Source organism: Vidua chalybeata, chromosome 1 (genome assembly GCF_026979565.1).
Source record: "Vidua chalybeata isolate OUT-0048 chromosome 1, bVidCha1 merged haplotype, whole genome shotgun sequence".
NCBI classification, from domain to species: domain Eukaryota; kingdom Metazoa; phylum Chordata; class Aves; order Passeriformes; family Viduidae; genus Vidua; species Vidua chalybeata.
The window spans coordinates 810290-831926 of NC_071530.1; the positions used below are offsets into that span (position 1 = coordinate 810290).

Here is a 21637-nt window from a genome sequence, read left to right on the forward strand (position 1 = left end):
CTGAGATTCACCACAGCACACGCGGGGGTTGAATTTTTGCCAAGTCCATTTACTCTGCTTTTGTTGATTTCATCCTTGGAAAAGCCCTGGCAGCCAGGGCAGGTTGGTGTCCATGGGGAGGGACCCATGGACAAGGTGTCACATCCAGAGATGTGGCCAGAAAATGGGGTGGGTTTCTTTGAAGCCTTTTTTTTTTTTTTTTTGCTACTGAAGTACTTTTGTCTTATTGAAAGCAAAAGTGAATAATTGGAACGATAACTGCAGGCCATTAATTGCACGCTCAGGAAGTCATTGATGGGGACAGTTAATGTCCATAGAATCCCAGAATATCCTGACTTGGAAGGGATCCACCAGGATCATGGAAGTCCAGCTCCAAACTAACTTTGTGTGTAAATGATGACCTTCAATCCTCATCCGTCTGATCTGAGTTTATAGAAAATCCTTGTTACTGTTTCCAAGAATCCCTGCAGTGTATTTAATACTTGGCATGACAGATAAAACACCCCAAAACAAAGTTGGTTTTCTTATTTGAGTGAAAGTTGTTTTAGTAAGAAAATAAATAGGAAGTTTAACACAGTTTCAGTAAAGAACATTATCAAAAATACAATTCTCTTTCTTCACCTGTTTTTTTTTTTTTTTTTTTTTTTGTCCTTTAAAGGGAATAATGATAATAATCTATCTCATCCTGGCTTAAAGGCTTTTAAAAACCCCCTCATTTTCACCACAGAGCCAAAGCAGAAGCACCTGAAACATTTTAAAGGCAATACCAATTCTAACTTGCAGTTTCTTTGTGCTCCCTCCTGCTGTCCCAGGAACCCACCCTTCCCGCTGGGATGGAGATGTTCTCGCTGAATTCCCTCAAAGGTAAGAGCTGGCACAGCCTCGGGCTGCACTGGGGGTTTTCCTGTGCTCGGAGGGGGAAGCTGGAGCAGGTGGCTGAGGAGGAGGAGTTCATGGTGTGAGGAAGGAGCTCAGTTGTGTCCTGGGCAGTGCAGCACGGAGGGAATGTGGCAGGAGAGCTGGGACAGGACAGGATTTCAGGGAAGCAGTGGGGTTGGGCAGGGGAGGAGCCCTGCAGTGTTATCCAGACACTTGGTTGCTGTTCAGCTTCAAGCACAGGTTTTTTCCCTTTTAATTTTGTCCTCCTAAATGTTCCTGTATCCCTCAGTACCAACTCCACGAGCTCTTTGTCCTTGGGATTTGATCCTGTCATACCTGTCACTGTCACCATGGCTCTTTTCCCTGCCATTGCTTTGCCAGCCTTCCTTTCAATCATATTTTGTCCTCAGAAATCCCTCCAGTCACTGTTTTCTGTTTTAACTTGTGGATCTTTCCTGAGCTCTGTTACTTGGTCTTAAAGAGAGTGGCTAGAATGGACTAAAATATTCCAGCTCTGGCTGAGGCAGGGGGAGCCTGCCTCCATGCCAGGGAATTCATCCTTTCCCCTGGCACTCAGGAAACCCAGCAGTGACCCCACCACTCCTGTCTCTGCCCTGCTCTGAGCCACCAGTGCTGGATTTAAACTAAAAAATCCCAGAATTCTTCCCAGCCCGGGGCAGGAATTGTGTACAAAGCCACCTCAGCTGGGAACGAAGCCCCTCTCCTCCACCAAATCCTGTCAGTGGGCTTGGAGTTGGGGTGGAGAGATGGAACTTTGCTGGTGAGGGCTGGTGGTTTGTCATGGCCAGGCTGGGTTTGGGACTCGGGATGCTCCAGCTCTGGGGATGAAGGAATTGCTGAATGAACCTTGGCTCCTTCAGGAGCTGCTGCCTCTGCCCAGGCTTGGCTGGAGGGGCAGGTCCAGCCCAGCTCCCCCCAGGAGCTGCCAAAGCTGGGAGGTGGCTCTGGAGATCCTGCCTGTGCTGGCTAACACTGCTCTCTGCAAAACACAGATACCTGGAATCGGCGACTTCTGGAATTTTTTAAATAAATGGAGTCTTCACTGCTCTTTCTGTGCCCACAAGATAATTTTTTATGTCATTTTTGGTGACAAACCACCAGCCCTCCTCACCCGTGACTGTCCCTGCACACTGGGACTGCCTGTCAGCCTCTTCCCCCAGCTTTTCCAGCTCCCTGTCTGTGTTTCCAAGGTTTTCCCAGCTTTTCCAGCCCCTGTCTGTGTGTTCCCAAGGTTTTCCCAACTTTTCCAGCCCCCTTCCTGTGTGTTTCCAAGATTTTTTCCAGCTTTTCCAGCCCCCTGTCTGTGTGTTTCCAAGATTTCCCCAACTTTTCCAGCCCCTGTCTGTGTGTTCCCAAGGTTTTCCCAACTTTTCCAGCCCCCTTCCTGTGTGTTTCCAAGATTTTTTCCAGCTTTTCCAGCCCCCTGTCTGTGTGTTTCTGAGGTTTTCCCAACTTTTCCAGCTCCCTGCCTGTGTGTTTCCAAGATTTCCCCAACTTTTCCAGCTCCCTGCCTGTGTGTTTCCAAGATTTCCCCAACTTTTCCAGCCCCCTGCCCCTGTGTTCCCAAGGTTTTTCCAACTTTTCCAGCCCCCTGCCTGTGTGTTTCTGAGGTTTTCCCAGCTTTTCCAGCTCCCTGCCTGTGTTCCCAAGGTTTTTCCAGCTTTTCCAGCCCCTGTCTGTGTGTTTCCAAGGTTTTCCCAACTTTTCCAGCCCCTGTCTGTGTGTTTCCAAGGTTTTTTCCAGCTTTTCCAGCCCCCTGCCCGCGTTTCCAAGGTTTTCCAGCCTCCCTTCCAGTCCTCCCTGAAGCTTTTGCTTCCAAACCACCTCAGTTTATTCCAGAATAAATAGGAAAAATTACGGTAAAACAGTAAAAACAATAGTTTGTGCAACGTGCTGTCACAAGATTAACACAGGATTAATTCCCTTAAATTGAATGAGTTGTTTTCCTTTTTAGTGGTCTGGGTGATCTGTGGATGATTTTTGAATGAACAATCCGTTTTGAATGATTTTTCCCATTTTAGTGGACCAATCTCTTAAAATTTGTAATCCAAGTGCCAGAATAACTTCATGTCTTACAAAAAAAAGTGGTTTTTTTTTTTTTGTCATCTGGTGCTGATTCAAGATCTGGGTTTGTGTCTCCATTTGTTTGTTTTGTTTTTTAGTAAAAGCACCTACAAAGACAAATCAGCAGCTAATTCAGAGGTTCTAAAAAGTGAATACAGGAGAAGGCAAACTTGGTGTAATAAGACTTTTTTGAGTGTTCATCTCTTCTAAAAAGTTGGGTTTTTTTCTTTTTTTTCCCCTTTTTCTTAGTTTGTTTTGTTTTTGATTTTTTCCTTTTTCCTAAGGCTTTTATTTGATAACTTTATTCATCTTGAACCTCTTCTCATGGAGCCCAGGCTTTGTAAAACTGAACTGTGCCATTATATTAGTCAGTATTTTTTGCCTTGTTGAAGATTTTTCTTTCTGATTTAAGGAAAAAACAGGAAAAACAAAAATAAACAAAACCCACTGAAAAACTTAAAAAAAACCCTTTTGCATCATGATGCTTAACCAGCCATTCATGTTAATTTTCACTTTACACACAAAATTCTCAGTAATAAAGTTTCTGACATAGAAATGAGACCCTGGTTTAAAGAAATGCAAAACTTAATGGTAGTCCCAGTACAGCCAGGGCTAATACAGATTAAATCCTTAGGGAAAAAAAAAATCAGGTTTAAATAAATAATCCTGTAGGGTCGGAATTTCACCCAGCCTTAAGAATTCTATACCTGGATATGAAATAATTAATGTAGAACTAATTATTAAATAATGAGTAACAGGAGGACTCGGAGTTGGGAGAAGTGGGGAAGAGCTGACTTATTTCATGAAGATTCTAAGATCTTTACCAAAGATTTTCATTTTAGATAGTACAGATTTAAGATTCGATAACAATTTAATACGTTATGTTCCTTAAAAGACTTACTGTAAAGCTTATAGGGATTTTAATTTTTTCAGTGTTTATCTCAAATATGAGCAAATAAGGGGCTGCAGGAGCAGCTGGAATTTAGGGATATGCACTTGACCGTGAGGGTGGGATGGTGGCTCTGTGCGCGATTCCCGGTGCTCCAAGGCCACGATTCCCAGTGTCCCCATGGCAGGAATTCCCGGTGTCCCCATGGCCGCGATTCCCGGTGTTCCCATGGCCGCGATTCCCGGTGTTCCCATGGCAGGAATTCCCGGTGTTCCCATGGCCGCGATTCCCGGTGTTCCCATGGCCGGAATTCACGGTGTCCCCATGGCCGCTATTCCCCGTGTTCCCATGGCTGCAATTCCCGGTGTTCCCATGGCTGCAATTCCCGGTGCTCCCCGTCCGCTATTCCTGGTGCTCCCATGGCCGTGATTCCCAGTGTTCCCATGCCCGCGATTCCCGATGCTCCACGGCCGCTATTCCCGGTGTTCCCCAGCTGCTATTCCCCGTGTTCCCATGGCTGCAATTCCCGGTGCTCCCCGTCCGCTATTCCTGGTGCTCCCATGGCTGTGATTCCCGGTGTCCCCACGGCCGCTATTCCCGCTGCTCCCATGGCCGCTATTCCCGTTGTTCCCCGGCCGCTATTCCCGGTGCTCCCATGGCCGCTATTCCCGGTGCTCCCCAGCCACTATTCCCGGTGTCCTGGCCGCGATTCCCGGTATCCCCCCGGCCACTATTCCCATTGTTCCCTGGCCGCTATTCCCGGTGTTCCCATGGCCGGAATTCCCGGTGTTCCCATGACCGCGATTCCCGGTGTCCTGGCCGCGATTTCCGGTGTTCCCCGGCCGCAATTCCCGGTCCTCCCTGGCCGCTATTCCCGGTGCTCTCCATGGCCATTATTCCCGGTGCTCCAATGGCTGGAATTCCCGGTCCTCCCCGGCCGCTATTCCCGGTGCTGCCCAGCCGCTATTCCCGGTGTTCCCATGGCCGGAATTCCCGGTGCTCCATGGCCGCTATTCCCGGTGTCCTGGCTGCGATTCCCGGTATCCCCCCGGCCGCTATTCCCGGTGTTCCCCATGGCCGCTATTCCCGGTGTTCCCATGGCCGGAATTCCCGGTGCTCCATGGCCGCTATTCCCGGTGTCCTGGCTGCGATTCCCGGTATCCCCCCGGCCGCTATTCCCGGTGTTCCCCAGCTGCTATTCCCGGTGTTCCCATGACCGTGATTCCCGGTGCTCCACGGCCGCTATTCCGGGTGTCCTGGCCGCAATTACCAGTGTTCCCCAGCCGCGATTCCCGGTCCTCCCCGGCTGCTATTCCCAGTGTTGCCATGGCCGGAATTCCCGGTGCTCCCCGGCCGCTATTCCCGGTGTCCCCATGACCGCTATTCCCGGTGTCCCCATGGCCGGAATTCCCGGTGCTCCACGGCCGCTATTCCCGGTGTCCCCATGGCCGGAATTCCCGGTGCTCCCCGGCCGCTATTCCCGGTGTCCCCATGACCGCTATTCCCGGTGTCCCCATGGCCGCTATTCCCGGTGTCCCCATGGCCGGAATTCCCGGTGCTCCCCGGCCGCTATTCCCGGTGCCGCACGGCTGCGGAGCCCCGGGAGTGCTGCGGGCTCCGGGCACGGCCAGGGCAGCAGCTCCTTCTCCTTTCCCGTGTCCCTCTCGTCCCTCCCGGTCCCTTCCCCGCTCCGGGCACGGCCAGGGCAGCAGCTCCTTCTCCTTTCCCGTGTCCCTCTCGTCCCTCCCGGTCCCTTTCCCGCTCCGGGCACGGCCAGGGCAGCAGCTCCTTCTCCTTTCCCGTGTCCCTCTCGTCCCTCCCGGTCCCTTCCCCGCTCCGTCCCCGCCGGGCTCTCCCGGGCCGCTCTGGGTCCTCCCGCCCGCCAGGGGGCGCTGTCGCCGCGCTCCCTGCGCTGCCCGCGGGCGGGGGGCGGCCCAAGATGGCGGCGCTGGGGCTGCTGCTGCAGGCGGCGGGGCCGCTGCGCCTCTGCCGCGGGCCCCGCGGGCCCTGCGCGGGGCCCCGCGGGCTCTGCTCGGCCCCACGCGGGCCCGCCGAGCCCCGCCGGGACGAGGAGGACGAGGAGGAGCCCGAGGCGGCGCAAGGTGAGCAGCGGGGCCGGCCGGCGCTCGGGGCCCCGCGCGGCGCTCGCGCAGCGGAAGGGAGGGGCGAGCCCGGGCCCGCGGCGGGGCGGGGGCGCCGCCACATCCCTCCCTCCCTCCCTTCTTCCCGCGGCTCCGCCGGGACCGGGATGCGCGGCCAGGGAGAGGAGCCGCCGAGCTGCGCAGGTACCGGGGGGCGCCGCGGGGAGCGCGGAGCTGCTGCGCGGCCGCCCCGGCCGCCCTTTGTTGGCCGGACTTGGGGTTTCCCCGGTGATTCCCCTCAAGGTCGCCGAGCCGGGCCTGGGCGAAACTCCGGCCGCCTCCCGAGGCTGAGGCGAGAGGAGAATCCCCGCGGAGCTGCGGCAGGAGAGGGGCCGGGCCGTTAGGGCCGTTCCCGCTCTCCGTGCCCGGGATCCCGCGGATCCAGCGGGGCAGCCCCGGACAGCTCCGCAGCGCCGGGCCCGGGCGCTGCAGCGGCCCCGGAGCCGGGCCGGGCTCACGGCTCTGGCCGCAGCCTGGAAGATTTCCCCGGCTGGATGTCAGGGGTGCGCGGTGGGAAGGGTGAATGCCTTCGGAGTTGCCGCTGCTGTAAAAGAACGTTTAAAACTCGGGTTCGGTGTCATGTTTTGAATCGCTTTTTGTGGGATTCGGGAGCGTGGAGAACCCTTGGAGCTTGGAGAGATGCGAGTGGTTTTGCGCCAGAGGTCGTGACTTGAACCGTTTTTCCTTACAAAGATCGCTGTTTTGGTTTCAGTTTTCTTTCGTCGGCTGCGTTTTGAAAATGTGGAGTGTTATTATATTTGAACTTTTTCTTTTTTTTCCTCGCAGCCCTTCTGTGTTCAGTGTTTTTTTCCCCATGCTTCAGCGTTATTAAAGTTATTCTTTTCTCAGTAATTTTTGGATTCTTTGGGTCTTGGTTCCATTTTATCTTGGGGTTCAGAGTGGGATGGTCTTTCAGTTGTTACATTCAGGCTGTTCAACAGAGCAAATTAACTCCCTGCTAAAGCAAGTGCTGAACCACCCCAAATTATTGTTTAATGAGCTTCTTCAGGTGTTGCCTGAGAAAATGAATAAACCAGGATTGGTTTTTTTCCTTTCTTCTTTTGTACTTCATCCCTCATCACTTTTTTTCTCGTGTGTTTTCAGGCAGTCCCTGATTTCTTTTATTTTTGGTCTTCAGCTCACTCATCCTCCCAATTTGTATGGTGGATTGGCCATGGAAGGCTGTTGATCTTGAGATGGGAGTGTGGTGATACTGGAATCGTTTCCAGTAATGGATTTGTTTTGGATGAACAAATAAAAGCCCTCAGGGTCTTGTGAACCTGCCCTACCTGTCCAGCTGCTCCTCGAACCCGTGGAGATCCTAAGTGTCATTTGAAAAACCTCTTTCTGAGGTTGGTTCCGAGCCCTCAGCTTGTGAGCTGATGTCTCATTAGCTGTCCTCATTTGGCTGCTTTGTTATTAGCCTCGGATGCAAATATGGCAAAATCCACTCAGAGCCAGGCCAGCTCAGAAAGTCGCTGTTAGATGTGTGCTGTTATCTGAGCCTTCAGGTTTTTGGCTCAGACACTGGGGTTTGGGAGCTCAGTCACTGCCCCCTCGTTCCCGAGGCTGCCGTGCCCCTGCCCTGGGGTTTGCTCCTGTGTCACTGCTTAAATTTGTCCTGCAGAACCAGAGCAGAGTTTGGGCTGGAGCTCTGGATCCCCTCCTGGAGCAGGGCAGGCTCCTGAGCAGCCCCAGTGGCTCCGAGGGGGAGCTTGGCCACTGCTCCCTCTCCTCAGCTGGTCCCACTTGCTTTTGGAGGAGCCTGCTCAGTGTTCCCTGAGCTCTCCTTCAGCCCAGAGCTGCACGTGGGCTTTATTCTCTGTGTGCTGAAAGGGGCCATGCTCAGGATTGCTGGGGGTGGTTTAAAACCCCCCAAATTCCCCCAAAGCCATGCTTTGCTGTACTCCAAGCTAAGCTGCCGGGTGGAACCTTCTGTGTCTCCCTCCATCTCTGCAGTGGAACATGTCTGGGCTAATTCCGTGTGAAATGGATATTGTGGAGCCACAGGGCTTCTTTTCTTCCTTGGGGATTTTTGATGTCTTGGAAACACTTTTGGATTTATTACTTGAATTTATCGTGTCTTGAGGACTTCTGTCTTTGACAGTTTGTCCTTGGTGCTCATTTGTTACTGTTCCAGGGAGTAGAACTGGAGAGAAGAGAGAAACTGATGGATGTCCTCTGTCCTCCTTGAACAAGACTTTGGGCTGTTTTGTTTGTGCTCTGGTAGCTGAGTGTTTCCACTCCTCACGTTTGTTGGGGTTTGGAGGAGGCTGGGACACTCCAGCTGGGTGGTTTGTTGGTTTTGGGGTCTGGTTTTTGTGGTTTTCAGTGTAGCTTGGAATTAACCTGGACTTTCACAATCAAATTAAGCTAAAGCACTCACTGGCTTTGAGGAACTTTAATTAGTTAATTGGCTTCTTTGATAGCCCCACCCTGACTTGTCCGCTCTCCAAGACAGGCTTTTAATATTCCTTCATGATGTCAGAGCTGTGGTTTGGGTGTCATGTGTGGCTGAGTTTGAGAAGTACTGGGTTGTACTCCTTGTGCTCCCACTGACACAATTCCCACCCAAACGTCCACCCTCAGCTGTGGCAGACCTGAGCCACTCCTTGGAGCAAGATGCTGAAAATCCCATTTGGCAGGGAAGGGAACATTCTGCACAGTTCTGCAGCTGGGAGTTGTTCCTGTAAAAGCTTCAAGGGAGGGATGGCTTCCTGCAGGATAAGATCCTTTCAGCTCTGGAATTGGGCAGGAATGGGCTGAAGGTGATCCAGCAGCCCTCGGCACAGTCAGAACGTGGTGCTGAGTGTGGCATTGTCAGCTGGGGAGAAAACACTGCACCTTGTCCGGAATTCCAAGCCTGAGCTGTCACCAGAACTGGGCTTTGTCAGTCAGAGATCCTATTTTCCCCTCTAGAGCAGATTAAATATTTAGTCTTCACCGAGGAGTCACGTCAGAATGTGAGAAACTGCCTCTGTCATAGGTAATTGCACTTGGGGGCATTAACAAATGATTCTTGCACCTCTTATCACAGAATTTCCCAGGTTATTGTTTGTGAAAGAGGAAACAACTGGAAGCCAAATCACCAGGCTGGTGCTGGAGATTTGCTTTTTGCTTTTCTTTTTAATTAGTGACTTGAATGGTGCATTTGGGAGTTGTGTTACTGCTCCTCCCTCCGTGAGTCCCACCAATGTGGAATGGAATAGAACTGCAGAGTGCCAAAATCTTGGACACTTTGCCAGTTTTCCGGAGCAGGCCAAAGTCTGAATATAGAGGAACTTGCTTCAGCAGATAGAAATAGCACATTTGCTGTATAATTACAGAAAATTGGCTCATAGTTTTTCGTAAGGCTGAGACCATTTTCCTTCTCCCTTGGCCAATATATAGAAGGTAATTCATGGACAAATTGTTTTCATAAATCAGAGTAATTCCTGCAATTCCCCTGGAGTTATCCAAGGCTACTTAAAGCATTTCTCAAGATCCAGGTGGTTCTTCTATGGTTTGCAAGAAGCAGTTCCAAAACTGAGTGTCACCAGTGCATCTTCTGTGCTGAGCTGTGGAGCAGGCTGCTGGGTTTTGCTGGAGAGGGTGATGGGATCAGCAGTGGCTTTTTGTTCTCCTTAGCCAAATGTCCGAGGCAGTGCCAGGCCTGCAGTGGCACAGCAGAGCTCTGCTCTCTCTGAATCTCCTGTGGTTTCCCAGTTGCTCTCTTCCACTGCCTCTGGGACAGAGCCTCTCTTAAATTCCTCTTGAACATCTTGGGAAGTGTCCAAGGCCAGGCTGGATGGGCTTGGAGCAACCTGGGATAGTGGAAGGTGCCCCTGCCCATCTGTTAAATAAATGAATGTAAGATCTTCATGGATCTTTCCAACCCAAACCATTCTGGGATTATCTACAGTTCCTGTGTTTCTGCATGGCAGTAACTCCAGAATCAGTCTCCAGCAGACCATAGTGGCACGAACTCTTGGCTCCTCCTTTCTCCTTGGATTTGGTGGCTCAGTTGGAAATTCTGGTTTCTGATGGTACCAGTGATCGCTGTGCTGGCTTCTGATTCATTGCTGAAGCTTACTCTGGATTCCTGCAGGGGATTTAGAAACTCTCTTAAGAGAGAATGCTCACCCCCAGGGTGGTGTGCAGGGAGGTTACCCAAGTCCTGACTGCCCGGGGAGCGTGTGTGGGATGAGGCTGAATGTGGGTTCAGCTGTGCTTGCTGCTGCAGAGAGGAGATCCCATCCCTCTCCCTGTTCCCCTGTGCTGCTTTTGGTGCCTGCAGGACTGTGCTGGCTGATTTACTTGTGAGCCCAGCAAAAACGTGTGGGTTTCCTTCTCCTGCCTTGGCTTTCTGTGGGATTAGGGCTGCAGATTGGCTGCCTGCACATCTGGCTTAGTGGGAGTGCTGGAGCCTGGGAGAAGGGGCAGCTGCCCCTCCCCACAGTTGGAGCTGTGAGACCTCCCTGTTTGTGAGGTGTAGGAACATCCAGAATTGTTAACACATTGATCTGATCTCGCTGGACCTGCTGCTGCAGGAAAAGGCCCTTCCCAGTGCTGGCCATAGCAGTGGGGCAGGTGAGAGGAGCTGGAGCAGCTCCCTCGCTGCCAAAACTGCTGGAGTTGGTCAGGGAGGAGGCTGGGACAGGAGGTGGGTGTGACATGGCTCTGTCTGAGGCAGTGGGATTATTATTATTATTATTATTATTATTATTATTATTATTTATTTTAAATGAGTCATTTGGTCTGACCATGAACATCCCCTCCCTGCTGTACCCTGAGCAGCATTTCCCTGTGGGGGGCAGGAGCCAGTCCCACTTGCCCTCTGTCCTGCTGCCTCTGTGGCTGCTGTGTCTCCAAACCCTGTTGGCAAACTTCTTTCCAGGGGGTTCTCTGTGCAATTCAGTACTAAACCACATTCCCAGGCTCTAATCCAGCCATCTCAGTCATTTCAGGAAGAGTCCTCAGGCATTTTTTCATGTTCCTACTGCTGGTTGGATCTGATGTGTGAGACCCTGGATTTAACCCATGGCTGGGGGGGACGTTGCAAACACCCAAATTGTGCAAAGTTGTTACTGCTCAGTTGGGTTTTGATATTGAGGAGTGACAGACAGAGCTGGTGGGGAAACAGCACCAGCTCCATGCTGGTGACAGTGGCTGGACACGAGCCCAGGGGTGCCCGGGTGGGCAAGAGGCCGACGGCCCCTGGGCTGTGCCAGCCCCGGTGTGGGCACAGCCCAGGGCAGGGACTGTCCCCTGTGCCAGCCCCGGTGTGGGCACAGCCCAGGGCAGGGATTGTCCCCTGTGCCAGCCCCGGTGTGGGCACAGCCCAGGGCAGGGACTGTCCCCTGTACTGGCCCCGGTGTGGGCACAGCCCAGGGCAGGGATTGTCCCCTGTACTGGCCCTGCTGAGGGACCCCCTGGAATCCTGGGGGCAGCTCTGGGCCCCTCCCCACAGGGGAGCCCTGGAGGGGCTGGAGCGTGTCCAGGGAATGGAGCTGGGAAGGGGCTGGAGCCCCAGGAGGGGCTGAGGGAGCTGGGAAGGGGCTCAGCCTGGAGAAAAGGGGGCTCAGGGGGGCCCTTGTGGCTCTGCACAGCTCCTGACAGGAGGGGACAGCCGGGGGGTCGGGCTCTGCTGCCAGGGAACAGGGACAGGAGGAGAGGGAACAGCCTCAGGCTGGGCCAGGGGAGCTCAGGGAGGACACCAGCAGGAATTTCCTCCTGGAAAAGGTGCTCAGACCTTGGCACTGCCCAGGGAGGTTTGGAGTGCCCACCCCTGGAGGTGTCCAAGGAACACCTGGATGTGGCACTCAGAGCTCTGGGCTGGGGACAAGGTGGGCATTGGGCACAGGGTTGATTTGATGATCCTGGAGGTCTTTCCCAACCTCAGGGATCCGGGAGTTTGCTGGTGCCTGGAGATGCTGCAGGTGAACCCTGGACCCTCTGCCTGCCCCCCATCCTCCCCTCCAAGCCCCAGGAGCTGGTGCTGGAACGGGACTGCACAGCGATTGGGAGACATTTAGTTCCTCTTTGGTTTTTTTTCCAGATTCCAGAGACTTACTAAAGGAATTTCCACAGCCTAAAAACTTGCTCAACAGCGTGATTGGCCGAGCCCTGGGCATTTCCCATGCTAGGGACAAGCTGGTGTACATCCACACGAACGGGCCAAGGAAAAAGGTAATCCTGTGCTGCTGGAAGGGTGGGACACACAGAGTGGGAAGGGAGCCACAGAACTGCTAATCCTGGAAGTAGCTGCCAAGAGAAAATCATAGGAGAGTTTTAATTCCACTTCAAAGTTGTGTGATAATCTTTCAAACAAGAAATATTCTCACTTCTTCCTAGTTTTCCTGATGTTCATGTGCTTTAAAGGTGTATAAATGCAGGTGCTGTTCCTCTTTTGGTGTGGATATTTTTCTTTTAAGTGACTTGCTGTATGTGGCCTTTCTCAGCAGAAAGAGACATAGTGTGTTGATTAAATGTGCTTGAAGGTGTCCTACTGCCTTAAAAAATTAAGATTTAAAAGCTGTATTTTAGCCCTTAGGACCCCTAGATTTGATTGTAAATTCCAATAGAACAAATTCCAAAGCCTAAAATGTCCAATTGTGACCAGAAAAGAGGAGTTTCTTTGCAATGGAGGGAGGTCTCTAATAGTACTTAAGAGCAGAATGAAATACAGCCTCTTTGTTTGTTAAATGAAGCGGAGGAGTTCCAAGCAAACAGTTTTCCAGGTACTTGGAGCTGGGATGCCCAAGGCCCAAATCTGCATCTGGGCTATGAACTGAGCAGGAATTACCTAATGGTGCTCCATGGCCAAGGCTGTGCCTCCTCCTGTCACACCAGCTCTCATTCCAGAGCTGAAAGCCCTTTCCAGCTGAAGTTTAACTGTAACCTACATTCCAGGAAAAGACTCAGTTCTGATGGCTTAACATTTTCCAATAGCATTCTGTCTAAAATTTCCCAGACAGTTTTTATTGCCACATCCTTTTTAAGCATCCCCGGATTTTAGGGGATACATTAGTAATGTTACTTCAGAGTTCTTCATTATTTGTGTTTGTTTTTCTTGCTCTTTCTCAAGCAGTTAGTGCAGTTTCCCAACTTAAATTTTGGAATACCATAGCCAGTGCCTCATCCCTAAAATTTGGAATACCCCAGGCAGTGCCTCATCGCTTTAGTTTGTGTAATTGGTTCCCATTCTTGCCAGCACTTAAATAGATTAATGTGGAGAGTAACTTCAGATTAAAACAAAAAACTAAACCAGGAAAATGATAAAGGAGATAAAGGAGCCTTGGGAAAAACATGAAGGTTGGCTCACAAAGGAAAAACAACCCAGCAAATGTGGACTGAAGGACAGGTGAGAGCCCGGAGAGCTCTTGTTGGATGTGAACAGGGGGTTTGTGAGCACTTGGCCTTCCTGAGATACCTTTTTTCCCAGCAGATCTGTGCTTTCCAGGCTGTGCCCGAGGCAAAACCCATAGCAATTCCCTCCCTGAGCCAGGTGCAGGGGCAGGAAGGCAGCCAGCCAGGTGCTGGGGAGCCAGGAGCCTGTGCTGCAGCCTTGGGGGATCCACTGCTGCCTTTCATCTGTGCTGCAGAAGCAGGAGAGAGTTCCCTGGGCATTTCCCTCTTGGAGCCTTGTGGCATCTGCAGGGCCAGGAGCTGAGCGAGCTCTTGATTTGAAGCACTTGTTTGAAGAGGACAAAGTTCAGCTCTCAGCATTCTTCGCCTCTGCGGGTTTTTCGTGCTTCCTGGCAGGATCTGTGGTTCTGCCAGTGTTTGTGATGGGTGCTCCTGTGCCTGGTGAATGCTGGAGTGCCTGGGAGCTGAGGCAGCCCTGTGCTGCTTCCATTTCAGTGAGGAAGCAGCTGGGAAGATTTCCTGGCTGTTGCAGCTGGAAGGTGTTGGAGAGGGGATCTGCTCCAGAGCATGCTCTGGCTGCTGCAGTGTGCAGAGGGACAGCCCTGGGATGGAATTGTTCCTGTAATGACCTGCTGGCATTTCTCCCTGGGAGCTGACATGCTGTGACACCACAGGCCGTGCTGGACCTCAGCCCTGCAGCTCCTGTGGGGCTGTGGCACCTCTGTGCCCTGCTCAGCCTTTTCCTGCAGTGCTCCTGCCACGGAGCTTCCCGTGAAGGGACCAAGACATTTGTTCAGTTTTCGTCAGTGTTTCTCTTCTTTGCCTGGAGTGCAGAGATGGTTGCAGTGGGTGTGCTCTGGTGGAGGGCAGAGCTTGCCCTGGCTCACCCTGTGGTTCTCCTTGCCTTTCAGAAAGTCACTCTCCATATAAAGTGGCCGAAGAATGTGGAAGTGGAGGGCTATGGGACCAAGAAGATCGATGCGGAGCGGCAGGCGGCGGCTGCGGCGTGTCAGCTCTTCAAGGTGAGCTCTGCTGCTGCCCAGCCTGGCCTGGTGATGGGAGCTCTTGCTCTTTGCCTGTGCACTCCCTTGGTTGGCCCCTCTGCCAGTCAGGGGTAGAGGGCCAAGACCTGAGTCTGAATCCATTTGAGCTTAAAATCCCACATGCCTCAGGTAGTCCTGGTCCTTGTTCCTTTTGTCCCGGACCTTAATCAGCTCCTTAGCCTCAGCATCTACAGCGAGTAGAGTTTCCCTCAGGTGGGTTTGCTGGTCACTAACTCCCACTTCTGCCAGTGCAGCTGGATGTGTTTGCAGTTGTAGGACCTTCAGAGCCTCCTGTTTCCTCTTCATCAAAGCCAGTGTGGCAATTACATGTAGTAATTTACTATTACTCCCCAGTTATGCTTTGTTTAGCACTTATTTATGGCTGGAAATGGATGTTTGCAGCCAGTATCAAACAGGCACAGTAAAACTATGAAGGTCACTCTTGAAAGTGTGAAAAAGATGCAGTTTTATCTCCAGCTCTGCCCCTGGCAGTTCTGTGTTACCTTGAGCAAGTGAGACTGATTTTGGAGTTTCCTGTTACTCTATTCAGTGGGAACAGGGATATCTCTGTGCTCAGGAGAGGATGCTGAGGATGCTCTGGCAGCGAGACAGCTTTTGATTTGCTTGTTGATCAGAATGCTCTTTGAGGAAATAGCCAGCCTTCAGAAATTCTGGAGGGCAGTGTGAAAACTCAGCTTCTTCAGCTGCTTAAGCTGATCCTCTAATTCTGTGATCAGCAAAACTTGCTTCACTCACTGACTTCATTCCACCTCACTCAGTCAGCATTCACTGGGAACACATCCTGGTTTTATCCTCTCTAGTCCAGTTCCCTGCTTTCTTTGAGACCCTGGAAGCTTTCAATGGAAAGAAAATGCCCTACTGATGCATTTTCCCCTCATTTTGGAAATGGCTGAAGTGTACTTTAGAACTTAAACCAAAACCCAACCACCTGAAACCACGGATTGAACATGCAAAGCTTTCTTTGCCAGCTAAACTGGAACCTGGCAGAAGACCCTTGTGATGGGAGGCCATGTGTGATCACAGCTATAGAAAGAGCTACAAATGCTGCCTTAAAAGTCATCAGTCCAAGAAAATTATTAGTGTCTAATTAGTGCAGAGAGTGAATACAGAGGCTTTGAGTAGAGCAGTGAGCCAGGTGAACTTTGGTGTCTTAGGCACTCCCACAGCACAAAATAATACAGCTTTTTCTAATACAAGGATATTAAAGCCATTAAATGGCCTAAAGTTGTAACATTTAATTTATTAAAATTAAAGCTAGAACTTATTGCAGCAGTCTGGTAGTTTCAAAATGGTGTGTGCAGCACTCTGGATATGTCTGGAGCCCCTGCAAGGTTCAGTCCTAAATGTTGATGAGAGGAAAGTTTTTAATTACTGCAGGCTTGCTTCAGAACCTGACAGGTTAGGGACATTTTCCTGCTGCTTGTACAAATAGCTGTTCCTGGGAAATGGAAGGAGATGAACCATTCCCTGAATTCTCACCCTGTATTATCCCAGATTATGCTAGCTCAGACTAGCCTTCCCAAAAAGATGCATTTCCTGCTCCAAGGGTGGTTTCAAAACTTGAGGGTGCTCAATATAGCCAAGAGTTTGTAAAACTTCAGTAAATCCTGGCCCACCCATTCTAAGGAGCTGCGTGGGGCTGAGAGCCATACCCAGGGAAGGGAGGGCAGGGACCAGATTCCCGCTGGGACAGAGCAGCGGTGGGGGAAAGCTCAGAGCTCCTGCAAGCGCCTTTCCTCGCGCTGTCTTTGCGTGGGGAAGGAGGAGCTCCTGCCTGGGCGTGGGTTCCCAGAGCTGCCCTGTCTCTCCCGCAGGGCTGGGGCTTGCTGGGCCCCCGGAACGAGCTCTTCGACGCGGCCAAGTACCGGCTGCTGGCCGACCAGCTGGGCTGTCCCGACGAGCGCTGGTGCTCCGAGGGCAAGTGGCGCTCCAAGTCCGGCCCCTCCCTCGCCGACCTGTCCACCTGCTGGCGCCGCATGGAGCCCGACGACGCCATCCAGCCCATGGAGCAGGGCAGGATGCCCAAAGCCATGAGGAGGGAGGAGCTGGAGGAAGGGGAGCTGGAGGAGGGCGAGCTGGAGGAGGGCGAGCTGGAGGAGGAGGCGATCGATGTCTCGGATTACCTGCCCATGGCACACCAGGACGCCCGGACCCCCGGCAGAGACGCCAGGTGGGGCTGGCTGGGAATGCTGAGCCGGGGCAGAGGGGAGGGAGGGTTTTCCTGTAGCTGGAGATGGGCCAAAGGAATAGTGGGGCAGCCTGGTCTTGTACCCGGCTGCCATCCAGGGAATGCACAGACTTCTTCCCTGCAGCTCTGCCCTCTGGAGAGACTGCTGCCAGTCTTGTTACCTGCCTGATTCTTCTGTGCCTAAAGACATTTCCATCCCCAGAAGTGGTGCATGTGCACTTACACCAGGTTTTGACCACCCTGGTTTTGAGGGCAGTGTTAAATCTGCTCCCTTCCATCCCCAAGCTGCCTGCTTGACTTTATGAGCACAAATCTTGGATTTTTAATAGGCAGCAGGAGCAAGATCTGTAAGAGATGTAGGTGATGGTGGTTATTTCTGTGATGTGGTTTTTAAATTCAGAATTATTTATTAATTAAATCTGTCTCGATCTGTTGATGCCATCTGGTTTGTAGCCTTGGTGTAAAGGTTTGATCCCTCTGTAGTAGGTGGCTTTGCTGGGCTGGGTGGTTGTGGCTGACAGATTTTAGTAGCAAGGGACAGCCGGACTCTGCCCATCACCAGAATTACCTGGGCTTCAACTGAGCAGTTTCAGAGCTCAGTAGCACTCCTGGAGTGAGGTGGGTCTGAGCACAAGTGGGCATTTGTACATCCAACTCTCCTCATGTCCCATGCAGCCGAGGAGGGGGTTCCATTGAAATGACAGACGACAACACTGCCATCCGTGCCCTGACGCAGTTCCCACTTCCCAAAAACCTCCTGGCCCAAGTGATTCAGATTGCAACCTCTTCCTCCACAGTCAAGGTAAGGTGCTGTCTGACCCCTGCCAGGGAGGAAGCTCAGGGGCTCCAACTGGAATCACTTTGGATGCTTTCTTTGGGCAGCAGAGCTGGGGAGAGGAGGGAAGTTAAAACTAGGCCTAGAGAAATCAGTGTGAACAGCAAAGACTTTGTGGTCAGAACTGAGGGAATGCCTTAACAGAACCCTGAGGAATGTTGCTCCTGAAGCCAGGGCAGTGGAGGAGCTGCTATCTGAATGAAGGAGGTATTTTCTAAGGTTTCCTTTCCCCATATACCTGCAAGAAGCACAAGTTTGTGTTGCTGGGAGCCATGTGTAACTTCTGTGCTGATAGAATCTTTCCACAACTCCATTCTTGCCCGTATCCGGTGATCCTCCTTCCCGGGATGTGTCACCCACCTCCCAGAGCTCGTGTGCTCAGCAGAAAGGAGCTGAGCTCCACCCTGAGGCTCTCAGGATGTTCCCCACAGTTGTCTGCTCTCACTTTGGCTTAAACAGCGCCTTGTGAGCTGGGGGGTAGAGTTCAGTGCAGTAACCTTCTTCTAGTGCTTCATTTCAAAAAATCCAACAAAATCCAACAAGTCCAGCAAAAAAAACCCATGGTGAAAGGTCAGAGGGGCCACACAAGGAGTGACAGGCCACTGGGTTGGTTCAGCTGGAGCAGAGCAGACTGAGGGCAGAGCTCAGCAGGGGCTGCAGCTCCTCCCAAGGGACAGCTCCAATCTCTGCTCCCTGTGACAGGGACAGGACCCAGGGAACAGCTGGAGCTGGGCCAGGGAGGGTCAGGCTGGATCTCAGGGAAGGGTTCTTCCCCAGAGGGTGCTGGCACTGCCCAGGCTCCCCAGGGAACTGGGGAGGCTGCCGGAGCTCCAGGAGCATTTGGACATGGCTCCCAGGCACGGGATGGGGTTGTTGGGGTGTCTGTGCAGGGCCGGGGCAGGGGCTGGGTGGTCCCTGCTGTCCCACAGAGCCCGGTGCTGTCGTTCCTGCAGGAGTACATGCAGTTCCGCACGGTGGGCACCAAGACCAAGATCTGCAAGCTCACGCTGCGCTGGCCCTGCCCCATGACCTTCGCTGCCAAGGGCCGGCGCAAGGTGGAGGCCGAGAACAAGGCAGCAGCTCTGGCCTGTCAGAAGCTGAAGGTGAGAGCCCCTGGCTGCTGCATCCCCTGGGGATGTGCCTGCGGATACAGGCTCCTCCTGCCTCACTCGCTGCGTTTGAGCCTGGCAGGGGATGCTGGAAACTTCCTGAACTTTGACTTGTGTAATGAGCTAATACTTGATGAGCTCATGCTTAAGAAACATCTACTTCCAAACCTTGGGATTCACAGCATGCCAGAACCACAGCAAGGGACTCAGCAAGAGGGTTTTGCAGTCATGGCTGCTGTTCCTCTGCTGGGTCTGTTTGACACCAAACAGGGCAGGTGGTTGGTTCTAGTGTGTGTGGTCCTCCAGAACTGGAGTGGGATCGTGTCTGGTTTCTTGCTGTGGCAAGAAAAGCAGGAATTGGTAGGTTTGGGGTGGTAGGGAGTTGGCCTACCCAAACATGGGATCCAAGTGCTCTGTATCCCAGCCCTTGGAGTGAGCAGCCTCAGACCTGATGGTGTTGTTTGCCTGTTCCCTGCAGAGCCTTGGCCTGGTGGACAAGAACAACAACCCCCTGAGCCATGCCATGTACAACATGACTTCCCTGCGGGAGCTGGGCGAGAACCAGAGGAAGCCCTGCCACATCAAAGTCCCTGAGGCCACCCTGCGCAAGATTGAGAACTACCTGAACCACGTAAGGCTCAGCCCCCTGAGGATCCCCTTTGCCTGATCCCCTTTCACTTCAGGAATCGGATGTGTTTGAAAGCTTCCTGTCAAAATGTTGAGGGAATTCATGGTTTGATTGTTGCCACAAAACCTGATGAGTCTCTGCTGCCCTTTGGGGAAGGGAGACCCTTTCTGGGCAGTGACCTTCCCTTTTGGAAAACTCAGGGGTTCTTAAAGTTGAATCTAAAAGATGTGATTGATTAAAAGTTCAGCAACTTTTAATCCCATGAACGTGTGGGCCAATGCTTTGATTTGTGTTCTAGACAATTCCTGACTTCTTGCTCCTTTTAGTTCTTCCTGTGGGATGTGGGACTTCAGCTTTTTCTTTTGCCAAGACAGAATATTTCTGGCTTAGCCAAAAGCTTGTGTTTTGCATAAGTTATGTGTCTAGGTGGTGGTGTAACTCGATAGTTTCCAAAAGTTGAATTTGAGGGGCTGTTGCATTGCAGAGCTGAACTTACTGGTCTCTGCCTGTTGGCTCAGGCAGCAGCACTAATACCCCTCCTAAAACAGTCAATGCAGCAGGGAACACACAGGGGGCAGCCCAAATTAGTTCTCACTTAAGTAACCTCAGTTCAGAACATCACTGAGCTACCCAAAATCTGAGGAGACCTTGGCAGAGCCTTGGCCAAGCCAGACTGGCTGAGTCTGTTCCAGGCACTTGTTCCTTTCTGCCCATCACAGGCCCAGTACTAACCTTGCTGTCCTTGCCTATCTCCTCCCCCTCTGCCAGTATCCCGTGGACATCAGGGAGTCCAGGCCCCGGATTGCCGATGACATGATGAACCTGACCAAGGAATCCGGTGCCATCAGCGACGCCATCACGGGGAAAACCTACATCCCCATGCTGGAAGCAGAGGAAGTGCGCCTGAGCCAGAACCTGCTGGCCCTCTGGAAAAGGAGAGGAGCCTCCTGGCAGGAGAGCCACCCACTGCCAGTAGACCCTCACAAGGACACCATCCTGTCAGCCATCGAGCAGAACCCCGTGGTGGTGATAGCGGGAGACACGGGCTGCGGGAAGACCACGCGGATCCCGCAGCTGCTGCTGGAACACTACATCCTGGAGGGCCGCGGCGCGCGCTGCAACGTGGTCATCACCCAGCCCCGGCGCATCAGCGCCATCTCGGTCGCCCAGCGCGTGGCGCAGGAGCTGGGGCCCAACATGAGGAAGAACGTGGGCTACCAGGTGCGGCTGGAGAGCAAACCCCCTGCCCGGGGAGGGGCCCTGCTCTTCTGCACCGTGGGCATCCTGCTCAGGAAGCTGCAGGGCAACCCCAGCCTGGAGGGCGTCAGCCACGTCGTGGTGGACGAGGTGCACGAGCGGGACGTGAACACCGATTTCCTGCTCATCCTGCTCAAAGGCATCCAGAAGCTGAACCCTGACCTGCGCCTGGTGCTCATGAGCGCCACGGGGGACAACCAGCGCTTCTCCCACTACTTTGGGGATTGCCCCGTGGTCAAGGTGCCGGGCTTCATGTACCCGGTGAAGGAATACTACCTGGAGGAGATCCTGGCCAAGCTGGGCCGGCACCGGCACCGGCACTACGAGATCAAGGTGGGTGTGCAGCGAGGGGGGAAGCTGTCCCCCTTGGATGGGGCACTGGCTTCTGGCCTATCAGCAGGGGGACAGTTGGGGCCTGGGACTGCTCCTGCTTCCCTGCGGTTGTTGGACACTGCTTGCTTAGCTTTAACTCCATGCCAGTGCTCGTGAGGTGAAGTCAGCTTAGCAGAACCTCAGAGTATTTTGATTAAATTATGCATAAAGATGACTTCACCTTGGGGTCAAGTTGCTTTTGTCTCTCTTTAATTGGAAGTTTGATGTTTGAGTAGGCTGAGAGCTCATTGCTGTGTGTACACAGACACAGAGTTGAATGTTTGCACACCCTAGGCAAGCCTGGCTCAGGACTGGGATGGTTGTGGCTTCCAGCACTGTTACCTCAGTGCTCACCGTCCTGCATGACTGAATTCCCTGATTGCTGCTTTCTGCAGCTGGTCTGACCCCCTGGAAAATGCCCTCCAGACGTGTGCAGTGCTCTGGGTAATCCTACACCAGTGGTGGGTCATGGAGTCACACACTCACAGAGGTTAGCCAGCATCTCCAGACGTTTTCTGGTCCAACCAGCTGGTCTGGAGTCTGTCAGCCCATTTTTCCAGCCTGGAGAGATCCCTCCCTGTGGCTGAGCAAGTGTCTGGAGTATCAGCCACTTCTCCCAGTCCTGGATCATCAGCAAACTCACTTGAGCTATCCCATTGCCTCCAGGGCATTCTTCCTGTTTCTGTTGTGGCAGGGATTTTATGTGAGCTTTAGTAGTCTGTTCCAAATTCCTGAGAGCTACAGAAGGTTCTGCTCAGAGCCTGATGGATTTGGACTCCCAGGTGCATGTGGCAGTTTTGTCCACAAAAGTCTCGTGGGAATTCTGTTACTTGTGAGGTGCTG

The 21637-nt window shown here is 52.6% G+C and overlaps 1 protein-coding gene across 3 annotated transcripts in view; it reads left to right on the plus strand.

Moving 5' to 3' along the window:
- Positions 1–21637, plus strand: part of DHX30 (DExH-box helicase 30) — a 32329-nt gene that overhangs the window by 2419 nt on the left and 8273 nt on the right. The window contains exons 2-9 of one of the 3 annotated variants that reach the window (XM_053936408.1): positions 813–864; positions 12032–12162; positions 14253–14363; positions 16220–16575; positions 17269–17395; positions 18382–18531; positions 19016–19168; positions 19934–20755. In XM_053936408.1, the coding sequence (XP_053792383.1) occupies positions 834–864; positions 12032–12162; positions 14253–14363; positions 16220–16575; positions 17269–17395; positions 18382–18531; positions 19016–19168; positions 19934–20755 (1881 nt within the window). In that variant the 5' untranslated portion in view covers positions 813–833. Of the gene's footprint in view, positions 1–812; positions 865–5792; positions 5956–6034; positions 6139–12031; positions 12163–14252; positions 14364–16219; positions 16576–17268; positions 17396–18381; positions 18532–19015; positions 19169–19933; positions 20756–21637 lie in introns of those variants that run through there. The other 2 variants (XM_053936394.1, XM_053936401.1) reach the window with 2 other exon arrangements.